The 17600-nt window shown below is 39.5% G+C and overlaps 1 protein-coding gene across 1 annotated transcript in view; it reads right to left on the bottom strand.

The window, feature by feature from the left end:
* LOC140185861 (coiled-coil and C2 domain-containing protein 2A-like) overlaps positions 1–17600 on the bottom strand; it is a 124197-nt gene that overhangs the window by 51790 nt on the left and 54807 nt on the right. The window contains exons 12-14 of the mRNA XM_072239658.1: positions 9008–9155; positions 5187–5313; positions 2481–2684 (exon numbers count right to left, since the gene is read on the bottom strand). Of these exons, the coding sequence (XP_072095759.1) occupies positions 2481–2684; positions 5187–5313; positions 9008–9155 (479 nt within the window). The remainder of the gene's footprint in view (positions 1–2480; positions 2685–5186; positions 5314–9007; positions 9156–17600) is intronic.

Here is a 17600-nt window from a genome sequence, read left to right as displayed (position 1 = left end):
TAATCAAAGTATTGAGTATAAGAGCTGGAATGTTATGATGAGGTTGTATAAGGCATTGGTGAGGCCAAATCTGGAGTATTGTGTTCAGTTTTGGTCACCAAATTACAGGAAGGATATAAATAAGGTTGAAAGAGTGCAGAGAAGGTTTACAAGGATGTTGCCAGGACTTGAGAAACTCAGTTACAGAGAAAGGTTGAATAGGTTAGGACTTTATTCCCTGGAGCGTAGAAGAATAAGGGGAGATTTGATAGAGGTATATAAAATTATGATGGGTACAGATAGAGTGAATGCAAGCAGGCTTTTTCCACTGAGGCAAGGGGAGAAAAAAAACAGAGAACATGGGTTAAAGGTGAGGGGGGAAAAGTTTAAAGGGAACATTGGGGGAGGCTTCTTCATACAGAGAGTGGTGGGAGTATGGAATGAGCTGCCAGATGAGGTGGTAAATGCGGGTTCTTTTTTAACATTTAAGAATAAATTGGACAGATACATGGATGGGAAGTGTATGGAGGGATATGGTCCGTGTGCAGGTCAGTGGGACTAGGCAGAAAATGGTTCGGCACAGCCAAGAAGGGCCAAAAGGCCTGTTTCTGTGCTGTAGTTTCTATGGTTTATATGTAATCATTAATATACTGTGTAAGCCCTAGGAATTTTGTGTGTCATGGATATTGTGAGGTTAATAAATGAAATAACAAGGAGTAATCATTAAAATGTCCAGTTGATGTATGAGGGTGTTCTGAAGACTGTGTTAATAGACAAGATATGTTTTTTTCTTCTACTGGCACAAGCACAAAGGATTTGTCTGCCTCTTGATGATTCTGCACTTATAAAGCTTGTATACAATATTTGGAGGAACTTTTCAGACTCCAGTGGAACTTTACCCAGACTGGAATAACGATTGATGCCCGGGACCAAGGGATGGTCTCACGAGTGGAATCTGAGTTCCCCCAACAACAACCATGTGGTGAACAGGAAGTGTGAGACCAGAAATCTTTGTGACTTGCTATGAGATATTTTATGTGATTTATTTGTACTATCTATTTTGTGATAATAAACTATGCTAAGTTACTTTGTTGTGCTTGTACACTTATTGCCACAACTCCTGGATACTTGAATAATAGGGTCCAACCAACCCAGCCTACTACAATGGCCTGATGTCACATTTGCAGTTTATCAGTTCTCTTCTCCTTGAGCACTGACTGGTAATCAAAGAAGATTATTATCATGAGCCCTCTATACTCCAACAGAGGAAAGTCAATCATTCCTCATTAAAAATTGATCTTCTAATTACTTGATAAACTTGCAAACCTTTAGAGAAGCAGGCACCAGCATCACCATATCCTTCAATATAAAAAGATATGAACAGAAGCAAACTATTCACCCTTGCAGACTTTTTCTATCACATGGGTGATCTTTGTTCTAATTCAATTTGAACTCTTTTTTTTCATATGTTTACTACATTTGGTTAACAATATCTGGTAACATGAAATTTAAAATTAAACACTGATCCAGTATCAGCTGCCATTTGCAAAGTTATAAATTACTACCACCCACTCTTTCATTCACTTTCAAAAGACCTAATACTAATTTTTAGTCCAAAGGCATCAAATTGGTGGGTAAATTGTACTTGCAGATTACCCTTAGTATTTAGGTAAATGGTGGAATGTGGGAGAAGCTAAGAGGAAAAATATAATGGGATTAATGTAGGAATAGTTTTAATGGATGTTTGATAATTAACATTGGTATGATGGGCTGAAAGGTCTGTTTCTTTAGTTTATAGTTCTATGGCTATGTCTCTATGCGTAAATATTGTAGAACTATGTTTTGAAAGGAGAATAGAAGTTGCAGTCACTATCATGTATTATATTTAATGCCACAGAGCAGCATGAATTTCGAGATAAATGCTATCAGTTCCCCTTAGTAGCTTGAAAATTTTGATTATCACATTAATTTTCTTTGTTGTAGGCAATGTAACCCTCATTTGCATGAACACTTTTTAGAATTTAACCCTTGGACAATGATCATGGATATCTGTGCTCCTCAGTAGTCTATATATCCTTAGTAAGTTGTTGTGCCCCAAACTAATGACAGTTCTCAAGGCAGAGTCTAACCAGGTTCTCATATGGCTGTAACATAACATTTTTCTCCTTGTATTTCAGGTCCTCTACGTATAAAGATCAACATTCCACTAACATTTTTTATTATTTCAGAATATGTTCATGACATCTTAATGTTCTATTTACACAGACCCAAATCTCTTTGCACTATTGTTGCTTCTAGTTTTGTACTGTATATTTGACCCTGTACCATTCACTGATAGAATTTGACAAAATTTGAAACTTGGTGATCAAATTTTCCGGTATATTCTCTAAAATATAATTAATGTTTCCAACTCTCCTATTCCTTCACATTTTGGACCACTAGATTACTGCATTAGTATTTTTACACATATATCAGTTTTATAAGGCAATGCAGATACTAACCTCAAAAATATGCACTGGCACCTCTCTCTCATATGGTGGCACTAGCTTATAGCAACAATATTGAGGAACTCCAGAATTTCTATGCATCAGCAGACGAAAACGTCTAGACATCTCCAGTTTTTCATCTGTTACAAAGTTAAATTCATCTTCCATTTGGTGTAATCTAAAGTACTTGGGGACCCTGTCACCTTCCTCGGTCACATACTGTCAGAAAGGGCATAAGTTTAAATAATACCTTAGAATCTATTTTTGTTTTACAGAATAACAATGATACCTGACAGCTCTGACCCATTGAAAAGTTTACATATTATTTTGTTTAACAATTAAAATAATTTCCCATAAATTCAATCACACAATGCTAACTGAAATTAATTTAGCATACATAAGTTATTCTTCCTACCACTTCCAGTCAACTCATACCAATTTTACTACATGTCCTTGAGCCCACCATTTGTGCCAACAATTATGTATTCATTTACATTAATCCTACACTAGTCCTAATTTTTCTTCCTTCCATACTCTCATCAAGGAGAAGATGGTGGCACGACGGCAGCATGCGTGGCCACTTCGGTGGTGATGTCTGTTATCTGTCAAGTAGGGGACTGTGCACAATTCTGATTTGATGGAGAGATGGATGTGAGAGTATGGAGGAACATCTGGAAACTTCTGAAATGCCTGCTTCGCTGCTGCTGCTACTGTGGGGTAACCGGAATCTCCAGGGCAGAAGGCCCTGAAATTCTCGGTTTTGCGTGCTTCGGCGGCCGGGGCGAGGTCGAAGGCGCTCAGCAAAGGATGGCGCTCGGGAGGCTGCATCGGAGGGCTGGTCAGAAGCTCGAAGTTTTTGGATGGCTGGACTCAGTGTCGGCTGTGGTCGGCTGCTTCCAAGGCATCGACAAGTTCACGGTGCCTGGAGGTTTATGGCAGGGAGTTTCTCCCTTTTGCCGCCTGCTATCGGGGACTCAGGAGTCGATCGACTCGGGGACTTTGAGACTTTTTTTTTTACCGTGCCCATGATTTGTTCTTCATCAAATTATGGTATTGCTTTGCACTGCTGTAACTATATGTTATAATTATGTGGTTCTGTTAGTGTTAGTCTTTGGTTTGTCCTGTTTTCTGTGATATCACTCCGGAGAAACATTGTATCATTTCTTAATGCATGTATGCATTTCTAAATGACAATAAAAGAGGATTGAGTGTTCTCATAATCTATCTATAACTTTCCCAGATTTCAGTACTCACTCACACACCTGGGGTCACTTACACTGGCCAATAAACCTATCAATGCTCACGTCTTTGGGATTTTGAAGGAATCCAGAGTATCTGGAGGAATCACACAGGGTCACATGTGCTTCTGATAAGAATGTGGGCCAAATTTAAATGAAATTAATGGAGGATTAATGGAATTGAGTCTCTGATGGTTGGCATGGACTTAGTGAATCAAAGGACCTCTTTCCATGCTGTATGACTCTATGCAAACTCAATACAGACAGCACCGGAGGTCAGGATTAAATATGGGTTGCTGAAGCTATGAGATGGCAGCTTTACGAACTGTACCACAGTGTCATAAAATTCAGTCAGCACTTCCAGGCAAAGTCACTTTTACTACCGCAAAACACTTTCAGTGCTATGGTTGCTTGCAACTTTTGGAACAGGAGATCTTGGATAACATCGCCTGGGGGTGCCTGTTATAGGGCTATGGGCATAATGTAGTCTTAATCCCAGCGTGCAGAATTATGATACCTGCAGAGAAGTGTGAAACCTAACTAACTCTACCTCCCACACCAAATGCATCCCCACAACCCACCAGTTTTGCCGAATATCCCCAATCCAATGATTTGTGGTCTCAGAAGTTCACAATTTCCCTCCGTTCTGCTCTAATTTTGAACTCCCTCCACCATATAACCCTTCTCATTCCAAGGTGCATGTGATTTTGGCCTTACCAAAGATAATCCCAATCCAAGGTTTGCTTAAACCAGTTAACAATTGGTAGCCACCCTATACCTCTGATGTCTATGGTTAGTGTAATTCCTAACATTCATTCATATGCTCAACACATTTGCAATGTCATAGGGAGATACAGAATGGGAAAAGGCCCTTCAAATCAAATTTTCCTTCCCCCAACAGTCTCCTCTGCTCCTCTTAGATACCACACATACCAGGAGTAATCTACAGCTATCAAGCAACCCACTGATCCACATGTCCTGGGGATGTGGGGAAAATCTGAGCATCCTGAGGAAATCACCATGGTCCCAGGAAGAATATATGAATTCCACACAGGTAGCACCCAAGGTCAGGACCAAACAAGGGTCTCTGGCACTATTCAGCATTTAGCATAAGCACAATATGAAATATCCTGAACTATTAACAAACTGGCGATCGGCATTGACCAGAGAGCTGATTGGACCAATCCCATCATTCCCTATTTCAACAAGTGTCACAGACCACTAGCTCAAACAGGATTGGATTGACCTCCCAAGGAGGCACATTTTCAAACACGAGTATGTGAAGTGGCCGACAATCTAGGACATAGGCCTCTACAGTAAGTGACTTCAAATCAGTTGGACATCAGCCAAAGTAGCCTCAGTTCCTCTGCATTCATGCAAGTCTCTACACCCTTTAAGGTGTCTAGAATTTCTGGACTATGATGTATAACATGTTTTGAAGGTATTCTACTTTGTCAACTAACACAACCGATTTTATACTAACCTTAATTACATGCATCAACTCTAAATTCTGGGGATCATTAGGATCAATTCTGGCTTTTTTTGCCCATTTGGCAAGTTTCTGCAAATCATTTATCCGAGACATCCCTATTGAAGCAATGGCATCCATGCTGAAATTAAATGCAAAAGAGGGCTAATTTGTTATATTTGTTTCATTGCATACACACAAGTCTGATAAACCTACAGAATACCTTGGATATTTGTTTTAAAATATTTCAGTTTTTTCAGCATGAAAGTTTCCTTTGTATATTGTTTCTAGCAAAATTAAATTATGGATCTGGAGCTGGAATCAATGCCCATTTTGAATAGTCACTCGCTAACACAAGTAGAAAGTGTAAGATTCAGAAAGTAATTCAGGTTCCACATATGCCAACCCTGTTTGTAAATTGTATACATTGCCTCAATAACTCAATAAGAGTCATAGTCATAGTCATAGTCATAGTCATACTTTATTGATCCCGGGGGAAATTGGTTAAAGAAAAACTAATTCCAGCACTAAAAAAACAAGTAAAACTCTCTCCACCGGCATGTTAGGGAGGGTGCAGCTTCAATGTGTTACCGTGAGAGAAAAAAAAACAACAAATAGCTAAGTTTAAAAGTAAGAAACCACGGAGCAACTGTAACTGGCTGCATGCATGACCAGCGCATGCGCACAGATTAATGAGACATTTAAAAATGGCTGGAATATATTTAAGTAATTAAATTCATCAAAAGTATTTTAAAAAACTTACAAGATCCTTAAAATGCATTTTACTGAAGTAAATCTGCTATAACAAAACAAATCACCTACATTCCCTTAGACAGTGACTTAAATCAAATAAAATCAGGCTGTGTTTTGTCACTGAACTCTGGGTGATCCAATCTGGTCAAATATTTCCTCTACAGAATCTCCTCCCACTCAACTTCCTATAAGGCATTGCTTTTGCTCATCCAGTTTTTCACTCCATTTATCTGTTCTGATTATTGTATCTTTACGAGCAAGCTCGAGGATTTTTCCTTATCCCTAGATTTCCTTACATTTCCTTACCCCTGAAGAGGACACTTAGCATCTGAATAATGGACTGACATGGCGTTTGTTGACTATTGTGAGTAATACCATGAGAAACAACTTGTAAAAAAATTACAAGATTCCATAAAAAAAAATGAAGCTGGAATCACTTTCACAGTGACTGGCTAGGCTATGGATGAAAACAACTGCAATTCAAAGTTTGAGGTAAATTTACTCTCACAGTAACAGGCACAAAATGCTGGATGAAGTCAGCTGCCAGGCAGCATCTATGTTAAAGAGTAATCAGTCAACGTTTCGGGCCAAGACACTTCATCTGGTCTGCTGAGTTCCTCCGGCATTGTGTGTGTGTTACTTTGGATTTCTAAAATCTGCAGATGTTCACATGTTTGTTATTATCACAGTATGTATATATCACCATATACTACCCTGAGATTCATTTTCTTACTGGCATTTACAGTCACAGAAATACAACAGAATCAATGAAAAACTATACTACACTGACAGACAGCCATTGTGTGCAAAAGAACACAAACTGCAAATACAACAAATAATAAATAATACTAAGAACATGAGTCGTAGAGTCTTTGAAAGTGACTCTGTAGATTTTGGAATCAGTTTAGTGTTGAGGTAAGTGGAGTTATCCATGTTGGATCAGGAGTCTCCTGGTTGAGGAGTAATAATTGTTCCCAAACCTAGTGGTGTGGCACCTTATGTTCCTGTACCTCCTTCCCGATAGCAGTAGCAAGAAGAGTGCATCACTTGGACGTTGGCAGTCTTTGATGATAGATACTAACACACCCTGTTGACATGCTCAATGGAGGAGAGGGTTTTTCCTGTGTTTCCATACCACGTGGTGATGCAACCAATCAGGATAAATTCAGTTGCTGATACATCATACAATAGTTTCTGTATTGTTAAGTTATAACTCTCTTAGATATTGCTTATAAATACAGACAAGCAGTCTATCAAGTATATTTAATACTGCACTGACTTCCACACCAGGTGTCTGTCCTCTTTCTCAAAGCACAAGACAGGACCTAAAAAAAAATTAATTCAGTGTTCCTCTCAACATGACTCTCTTTCAACCCAATATACATAAGTTTGAAGAACTGTGTCATATTTTCCAACTGTGAAAACTATATCCCTCAGGGCTCAATAAATTTAAAGATCACCAAATGTTCCAAATTGTACCAAAACTGATCAGTTCCAATGCAGATTAAGTGACTAAATTGTTGTCCAGTTCTTTTTTTCTCTTTACAAATGCTCCTGATGTGCAAGTTTTCACAGGATTCTCTTTTACTTCACAAATTCAGAATTGCTTTGGTCTGAACCTTACAGCTCCAGAAATGTTTATTTTCTCATTCTGTCTTTTCTGTTACCATTCAATTCCTCCTTCTTTATATTTCCTCCAGATAGAATAGCACCATTCCACTTGTGTCATATGATTATTCAATTAGTCTCTGGTCTATCACAGATATTCCTTTTGTTCTCCCCAAGTCTCTCTCCTCTCTTCAAGATTCAAAGATACAAAAGATTCAAAAAACTTTATTGTCATTCTAACCATACATCAGCTCTGCAGGGCAGAATGAGACAGCGTTTCTCGGGGCAGTGCAATCATGACATAACAAACGCAACACTAAATAATAAACATAACAATAAATAGTAAAACACAATACAAAAACAACAAGCAGAGTCAGGTGGAGCAGCTATTTAGCAGTCTGACTGCCTGTGGGAGGAAGCTGTAAAATAGTCTTGTGGTTTTAGTTTTGATGCTCCTGTAACGTTTGCCTGATGGCAGAAGAACAGTTCATGGAGAGGGTGTGAGGGGTCCTTAATGATGTACCATGTCTTCTGGAGGCATCGACTCTGAAAGAGGTCTTGGACAGAAGGGATATTTGACTTCTATCTTTTAGTCACTGATGAAATCTGGAACGTTAACTGTTTATCTCTCTTCAGATGTTGCCTGACCTGTTGACTGTGCTCAGTAACTTTCTGTTTTAATTCAGATGTTTGGCATCTTAATTTTGTTTTCAATCTCTCATTTTCCGGTTCTAAATCAATTTTTGCATGTCACCCCTCCTGTGAACTTTCTCCAGTATTTAGCTGAGAAAGCTGCCAAATAAACTGAGCCTTCACACACAAAATGCTGGAGGAACTCAGCAGGTCAGGCAGCATCTATGGAAAGAGGAAAAAACAATTGATGTTTCAGGCCGAGACCCTTCATCAAGGCCGGAAAAAAAGATGAGAAGTCAGAATAAGAAGGTAGGAAGAGGGAAGGAAGAAGTACAAGGTGATAGGTGAAACTGGGAGAGGGGAGGGGTAAAGTAAAGAACTGGGAAGTTGATTGGTGAAAGAGGAAAAGGACTAGAGAGGGAATCTGATAGGAGAGAATAGAATACAAATTTACTGATATTGATTTAAGCCTGCAAGAGTTCTGCTTGCCTAATTTAGTCATTCTTTTTCCCTCATTTCTGATACTTATCCACTATTCCATTATTATCACAATACAATTTCCTTTATAGGTAATTATTAGTCAAGTAAATTAATTGCAGAAGATAATTCTCAAAAAGGACTTTGAGCCACTATTTAGGAATTGTCAAACATGAAATGGATAGAGCATTAATTAGATTGAAACCAAGGATGGATCTATCAAAGGATAGTAATACAGGAAAACCGTGAAAAAGAATTGGAAACTAATTCAGTGATACAGAGTCAAAAATCTTGCAAAAATGTTTTTAATTTTTAAATATTGCTCTTCATTTAAATTAAAATAATTATGGCCCATGTCCCCTTACCTTTCTTTATAGGTTTTTGGCTTTGGGGCGGGGGGTGCAAGGGCAGTGCCATTTTCATCTACTCCCCATGATACCGCATACCGTAATTTTCCAGATGTCAGTAACAAACACTCCTCAGGTCTCCTTCCATCTAAAACAAATGGAGTATCTATACACAGAAAATAAGTCAATTGTTAGATTGAGCAAAATATTAAACTTATTGACTTCAGTATATCAGATTTATGATAATAACTTTGCATTGATTATTCCTCAGGAATCACATCTTGAAATGCCTTCAACATATGCAGGGAAAGTATTCCAGCATCATAATCCACGTGAGAACTTCTCTTTGCCTAGAAGGAAATGTCACAAGTTTAACTCCTTTGGCCATGCTTGATCCCATACATATAATTTAAGAAAAAGCAGATCTGAAGGAACAAAATTGATAGAAAAAGATAATATTGTGAATGTAAGAATAAGAGGTAATGTGCCTATTTTTGTAACACACAAAACGCTGGAGGAACTCAGCAGGCCAGGAAAAGAATAAGCAGTCCAGCATCTGTAGATTTTCCTGCTTTTGTGTTTTTCTATTTTTGAGCTGTGTTTCCTTGAAATCTGGCAAATCTCAATACACATACCAAATACTCAAATCTCAATGCAAGTAAGAGATGAATTCAAATCTTTTTATATAAAGAGCATCAATGACCTTCCAAAAACAAATGCATGTTGTAAATCAGAATATGTCACCATATTTTCAGACACCAGCCTGAAAAACTGCACAAATGAAGAAATATGTGCACAGTGTCACTTTGAGAGCCTTAAGGGGGAAAAAAACTCTTAAATGATTGTTACATTCAACATTATCAATTTTTTGAGGTTTTACAAACAATACTTTTCAATATGGCACAGTTAGGAGAGCTGCTGACTTGATACCCTTGTTATAAAGGGTCTCCTGGTAGTGTCCATTTTCTCTCTCTAACATTGCACTTTTTTGTGTTTCCTTTACTCTTGCCACACAATAGACAATAGGTGCAGGAGTAGGTCATTCGGCCCTTCGAGCCAGCACCGCCATTCACTGTGATCATGGCTGATCATCCACAGTCAGCATCCAGTTCCTGCCTTATCCCCATAACCTTTGATTCCACTATCTTTAAGAGCTCTATCCCCCTCTTTCTTGAAAGCATCCAGAGACTTGGCCTCCACAGCCTTCTGGGGCAGAGCATTCCATACATCCACCACTCTCTGGGTGAAAAAGTTTTTCCTCAACTCCATTCTAAATGGCCTACCCCTTATTCTTAAACTGTGGCCTCTGGTTCTGGACTCACCCATCAGTGGGAACATGCTTCCTGCCTCCAGCGTGTCCAATCCCTTAATAATCTTATATGTTTCAATAAGATCCCCTCGCAGCCTTCTAAATTTCAGAGTATATAAGCCCAGTCACTCCAATCTTTCGACATATGACAGTCCCACCATCCTGGGAATTAACCTTGTGAACCTACACTGCACTCCCTCAATAGCGAGAATGTCCCTCCTCAAACTTGGAGACTAAAACTGCACACAGTACTCCAGGTGTGGTCTCACCAGCGTCCTGTACAGCTGCAGAAGGACCTCTTTGCTCTTGTATTCAATTCCCCTTTGTTATGAAGGCCAGCATGCCATTAGCTTTCTTCACAGCCTGCTGTACTTGCATGCTTGCTTTCAGTGACTGATGTACAAGAACACCAAGATCTCGTTGTACTTCCCCTTTTCCTAACTTGACTCCATTTAGATAACAATCTGCCTTCCTGTTCTTACCACCAAAGTGGATAACCTCACATTTATCCACATTAAACTGCATCTGCCATGCATCTGCCCACTCACCCAGCCTGTCCAAGTCACCCTGCATTCTCATAACATCCTCCTCACATTTCACACTGCCACCCAGCTTTGTGTCATCGGCAAATTTGCCAATGTTACTTTTAATTCCCTCATCCAAATCATTAATATATATTGTAAACAGCTGCGGTCCCAGCACTGAACCCTGCGGTACCCCACTGGGTCACTGCCTGCCATTCTGAAAGGGACCCATTAATCGCTATTCTTTGTTTTCTGTCAGCCAGCCAATTTTCAATCCATGTCAGTACTCTGCCCCCAATACCATGTGCCCTAATTTTCCCACTAATCTCCTATGTGGGACTTTATCAAAGGCTTTCTGAAAGTCCAGGTACACTACATCCACTGGCTCTCCCTTGTCCATTTACATAGTTACATCCTCAAAAAATTCCAGAAGATTAGTCAAGCACAATTTCCCCTTCGTAAATCCATGTTGACTCGGACTGATCCTGTTTCTGCTATCCAGATGTGTCGTAATTTCATCTTTTATAATTGACTCCAGCATCTTTCCCACCACTGACGTCAGGCTAACTGGTCTATAATTCCCTGTTTTCTCTCTTCCTCCCTTCTTGAAGCGAGATACAACATTAACCACCCTCCAATCCACAGGAACTGATCCTGAATCTATAGAACATTGGAAAATGATTACCAATGCATCCATGATTTCTAAAGCCACCTCCTTAAGTATCCTGGGATGTAGACCATCAGGTCCCAGGGACTTATCAGCCTTCAGACCCAACAGTCTATCCAACACCATTTCCTGCCTAATATAAATTTCCTTCAGTTCATCCATTACCCTAGGCTCTTTGGCCACTATTATATCTGGGAGATTGTTTGTGTCTTCCCTAGTGAAGACAGATCCAAAGTACCTGTTCAACTCGTCTGCCATTTCCTTGTTCCCCATAATAAATTCACCCGTTTCTGTCTTCAAGGGCCCAATTTGGGTCTTAACTATTTTTTTCCTTTTCACATACCTAAAGAAGCTTTTACTATCCTCCTTTATATTCTTGGCTAGTTTACCTTCTTACCTCATTTTTCCCCACTCGTCTTTGCCATGTTATACTTCTCTTTTATTTTTATACTGTCCATTACTTCCCTTGTCAGCCACGGCCTCCCCTTACTCCCCATAGGATCTTTCTTCCTCTTTGGAACGAACTGATCCTGCACCTTCTGCATTATTCCCAGAAACACTTGCCATTGCTGTTCCGCTGTCATCCCTGCTAGGGTATTGTTCCATTGAACTTTGGCCAGCTCCTCCATCATAGCACCATAGTTCCCTTTGTTCAACCGTAATACTGACACTTCCAAGTTTCCCTTCTCCCTCTCAAATTGTAGATTAAAACTTATCATATTATTGTCACTACCTCCTAATGGCTCCTTTACCTCGAGGTCCCTTATCAAATCCGGTTCATTGCACAACACTAAATCTAGAATTGCGTTCTCTCTGGTAGGCTCCAGTCCAAGCTGTTCTAAGAATCCATCTCGGAGGGACTCCACAAACTCCCTTTCTTGGGGTCCAGTACCAACCTGATTCCTCCAGTCTACCTGCATGTTGAAATCCCCCATAACAACTGTTGCATTACCTTTGCAACATGCCAATTTTAACTCTTGATTCAATTTACACCCTACATCCAGACTACTGTTTGGGGGCCTGTAGATAACTCCCATTAGGGTCTTTCTACCCTTAGAATTTCTCAGTTCTATCCATACTGACTCTATGTCTCCTGATTCTATGTCCCCTCTCGCAAGGGACTGAATATCATTCCTCACCAACAGAACCACCCCACCCACTCTGCCCATCAGTCTGTCCTTTCGATAGGACGTATACCCTTGAATACTCATTTCCCAGGCCCTGTCCACTTGACGCCATGTCTCTGTTATTCCCACAACATCATACTTACCAATTTCCATCTGTGCCTCAAGCTCATCTACTTTATTTCTTATACTCCATGCATTCATATATAATACTTTTAATTCATTACTCCCCTCACCTCCCATATTAATTCCTATTTCACTTGACCACACTGTACGATCCCCTCTTGAGCTTTCTTGCTCTGTTGATTCTGCACGTCAGAGGAATTGTAGCCAAGGAATTCCACTTTTAAAATTTGTGCAACTTTGTTTTTACTGTAATTGGACTGGAGTTCAGTTTCTTTTGTTTTTGACAAGAGTCCACTGAAGTTAAACTCATTTAGTTGAAGAAAGAAGAGTCTGATGCCCACATTAATCTTAATTGTCATGTAATTTAACATATGTCACTTATCCGTGGTATTAAATGAAATGATCAATGAAGAGAAGGGAGAGACTTATTGAAACAAATGTAATCATTGCACTGAAGTATATTGCTGTTGTCCATCAATGGGATTTTCTTCTGGAATTACAATTCTCCAGAAATATTTAAGGGATTGCAAGAATGATCTAAAATCTCTTCTTCACCCTTTCAGTCAATGTACTGCTGCCATGTAACAACAAATTTCACAACATATGCTGGTGATATTAACCCTGATTCTGATTCCAAGTTTGAGCAGCCAGAGGCTGTTGTCTAGATTGGTATCAATAACATTAGTAGGAAGGATGATGAGTTTGGGTGTTAAATTAAAGGATAGGATAGTTCTTTCAGGATTACTTTCAGGATACTAGTGAGGTCAAAGTAGGAAGATGATGCAGTTAAATATCTCACTAAGGAAATGGTGCAAGAGGGAGAGCTTCAGACATTTGGATCATTGAGTTCTCTTCCAGGGAAGGTGGGATCTGTACAAATGGGACAGTTTGCACCTGAAGTGAAGAGTGACTAATATCTTTGTAGAAAGGCTTGCTAGCACATTCTTGGGGGGTTTAAACTAGAGTTGCAGGAGATGGAAACCAAGTGGAGTGGTTGTGGTGAAAGTGCATGTTAAAACAGAAGATGAAATGCTGAGCATGGCAGAGCTAATATTCTAAGTTGTGTATCTTTCAATGCAAGACATACTGTAGGCAAGGTATATGAACTTAGAGAATTGATAAGCATTATGACGTTGCAGCCATTAGTAATATTTTGTTGCGTGAGAAGCAATACTTGCAGCTCAATGTTCAGGATTTCCATGATTTTAGACATGATAGAAAGGGAGGTATTAAAGGGGTGAGGAGGCATTACCCATCAGGGAAAATGTCGAGGTAGAGCTCAGAGAAGATACACAGGAAAGTTCCTTTTTTGAGGCAACATGGATAGAATAGAGGAATAAGAAAGGGATGACCACTTTAATGGGCGTGTTGTAGCGTGGATGAAATCATCGGTCAGAGAGAGTTACTAGTAGATACAAAGCAGCTTCTTTATTCGACACAACAAGGTACAGCAGGCATTATACGGACAAAGACGCTTTCGGTAGAAAGGTCTGCTAGCCCAATGTGGGCTCAAAATTTATATGCTAAACACAAAGGCAATTGCTACTTAAAAAGTTATAGACAATGCGTAGACAATGCTTCCTTTTGAAGCTACATACAAACATCACACCTTCTGACTTCATCCTTTCCTTCTGACGTCAACATGTCTGGGTTGGTATCCGGTCTTTAGGAATGCAAGTTAAATCCACAATATATTTATTTGGCATTTTACGTGTTAACATAGAAGACAATTAATATTTATAAAGTATGGATAATACTGTCTTCGAAACTACAGCATATGGTCAAACTACGGTGCCAGAAGCATCTGGTATTCACATCTTTTTAGGAAGCGCATTGTTGTGGACTCAATCCACAGTACTTTGTCAATTAGAAGTCTGGTGGCCAAAGTCACTTAAGTGTAAACGAATCATCTACCCAAAAAACTCACACTAACAGGGTGTATATTATAGACCTCTGAAAAGTCAGTGCGATTTAGAGGAGGACACTTATAGAAAGATAGCAGACATTTGCAAGAAAAATAACATTATGATGGAATGTAATTTTAACTTTCTGCATATTCCTCAGACTCCCATAATATAAAAGGGCTGGATGAGATAGAGTTTGACAAGTGTATTCTGGAAAGTTTCCTTAATCAATATGTAGAGGTCTCAACTAGAGAGGGCACAATATTGGATCTCCTCTTAGGGAACGACATAGGGCTGGTGACATACAGTAAGTATGTGTAGGGCAACTCTTTGGATCTAGTGATTTTAATTCCATTAGTTTCAAAATAATTATGGAGAAGGATAGGACTAGTCTTGGGTTGAGATTCTAAATTGGGGAAGGGCCAATTTTGAAGGCAGCAAAAGATATCTGGGAGGTGTGGATTGGGATAGGTTGTTTTCGGGCAAAGGGGTGTTTGTTAAGTGGAAGACATTCAGAAGTGAATATCCTTTAATAAGATGCTATTTCTTTCTTTTTATCCATCTCTGATTATTCCTGCCAACTTGTGCTGTATACATTACGTACTATCCTGCATCTGATTATCTAACTCTCAAATATCACATCTATAAGTAAAAGTTCAAGTAAAAGTTTTAGTTATTCTCCCAAGTCTAACTACGGCATCTCTGCAGTAACTCCAATAGTTGATAAGGCATCACTGTGTGAAGGAAATTCTCTGGTGTAACTATGGGATAGTTGTCTTTGGCATTCAGCTGATAAATCACACCTAATGTAAATCAATCTAAATGCTAATGAGATGAGAGTATTTAGGAAGCAGTAGTGAAAGTTCCAAAGCCCTGTGAAGTCAGTAAGTCTCCCTCTGTTCTATTTTTTTACCACAATATACAAATCCCATCCCACTAGACAAAATAAAATAAGAACACTCATATGATGGAAGGTTTAAGGACCAGAAGAAAGATATTAAGTAATTGGGTGAGAAAATTAGAAAAGAACCGTTTTACACAATGTGTAGTCATAATCTAGAATTTGATGCCTGACAGGTAGTAGGAGATTTAGTCATCACCTTCAAAACAGAATTGTATAGATATTTGAGGGAGCTACAGGAAAAGAGCAGAGGAATGGAATCAACTTTTGCAGACTACCGGCATTGGCTCAATGAATGGCATGGTTTCCTTAGAGGCTGTAACAATTGGATGATTCCTTGATTCTATCTCATATCTGAAGGACAGGACCGCGTAGATTCTGAACATCAACTTTTTGTTATGTATTGTTTTGTTTGTAGAAAAGAAGCAGGAAGAGATACATTTACAAAGATTAAATCATTCTGCCTACAACATATATGGGAACACGCGTAATGGCCTGTGAAAGGCGAAATATGCAACAACATGCACACACACAAAATGCACGCCAGGCAGCATTTATGGAAATGAATAAACAGTCGATATTTAGAGCCAAGACCCTTTACCAGGACTGGAAAGGTAGGGGTAGGAAGCCCCTTCATCAGGACTGGCAAGGAAAGTAAGGGGAGGAGAAGGAGGACAAACTAGAAGGTGATAGGGGAAAACAGGTGATTGCAGTTGGGGGGGTGAAATAAGAAGCTGGAAGGCGGTAATTAGAAAAAGGGAAAGGGCTGGAGAAGGAATCTGATAGTTAGAGGAGAGTGGGCCAATAGAGAAAGGGAAGGAGAAAAAGCACCTGGGGGAAGTGATAGTCAGGTGAGAGGAAATGAGGGGCCGTAGTGATGAATAGAAAGGAAAAGGTGTAGAGGAAAAATTACCAGAAGGAGAAATCAATGTCATGCTGTAAGGTTGTAGGCCACCTAAACAGAATATGAGGTGTTACTCCTTCAACCTGAGAGTGGCCTCATCATGGCAGAAGAGGAAGCCATGGACCAACGTGTGGGAAAGGGAATGTGGATAGAAATTAGAATAGTTGGTCGCCGGGAAATTCCACATTTTGTGGATGGACTGAAGGTTCTCTACAAAGCTGTCTCCCAATTTACATTGAGTCATTATAGAGGAGACCACATCGGGAGCACCGGATACAGTAGACAACCCCAAAAGATTCACAGGTGAAGTGTTACCTCACCCGAAAAGACTGTTTTAGCCCTGAATGGAGGTGAGAGAGGAGGTGAGTGGGCAGATGTAGCATTTCTGTAATTTGAAGGGATATGTGCAAGGAAGGAGATTGGTGGGGAGAAATGAATGGACGAGGGAATCACAGAGGGAGCAACCCCTATGGGGAGTTGGGAGGAGGGGGTTACGTAACGATGTGTTTGGTGGTAGGATCCTGTTGAAGATGCTGGAAGTTTGGGAGAATGATGTATTGGATGTGGAGGCTAATGAAGTGGAGGACAATTAGAACTCTATCCCTGCTAAGGCAAGCGGGAGGATCGAGTGAGTACAGATGTCCAGGAAATAGAGGAGATGCGAGTGTGGGCAACACCAATGATGGAGGAAGGGAAACCCCAATCTTTGCAGGAGTCATCTCTGATGTCCTGGAAAGGAAAGCCTCATCCTGGGAACAGATGTGGTGGAGATGAAGGAACTGATATAAAGGAATAGTATTTTTACAGATGATAGGGTGGGAAGAGGTATAGTCAAATTAGCCATGGAAATCAGTAATATGCAACATGTAGATTCAATTTATAAGTTCAGATTTCTGGTGGTCATTAAAAATAATCTTATTTTTGTTTCTTTACCAAAAGAAGAAGTGCAGTTACTTTAAGCAGATTTGTGACAGCAGCTTTCATGAATATGTTTTTCATTTTGCTAGTTAAAATTCTGAGGCTACATCACAGTCTGGGCTCAAATATAATGCCAAGTAATAAAAGTTAAATGAAATATTAGAAGAAATTAATTATCAAATTCTTTGCTCTGTATTTCATAATGGAAGCATTTATGAATTTACATCAGTGATA

The sequence above is a fragment of the Mobula birostris genome, chromosome 21 (genome assembly GCF_030028105.1).
Source record: "Mobula birostris isolate sMobBir1 chromosome 21, sMobBir1.hap1, whole genome shotgun sequence".
Taxonomy (NCBI): domain Eukaryota; kingdom Metazoa; phylum Chordata; class Chondrichthyes; order Myliobatiformes; family Myliobatidae; genus Mobula; species Mobula birostris.
This window is presented reverse-complemented; position numbering and strand designations above follow the sequence as displayed.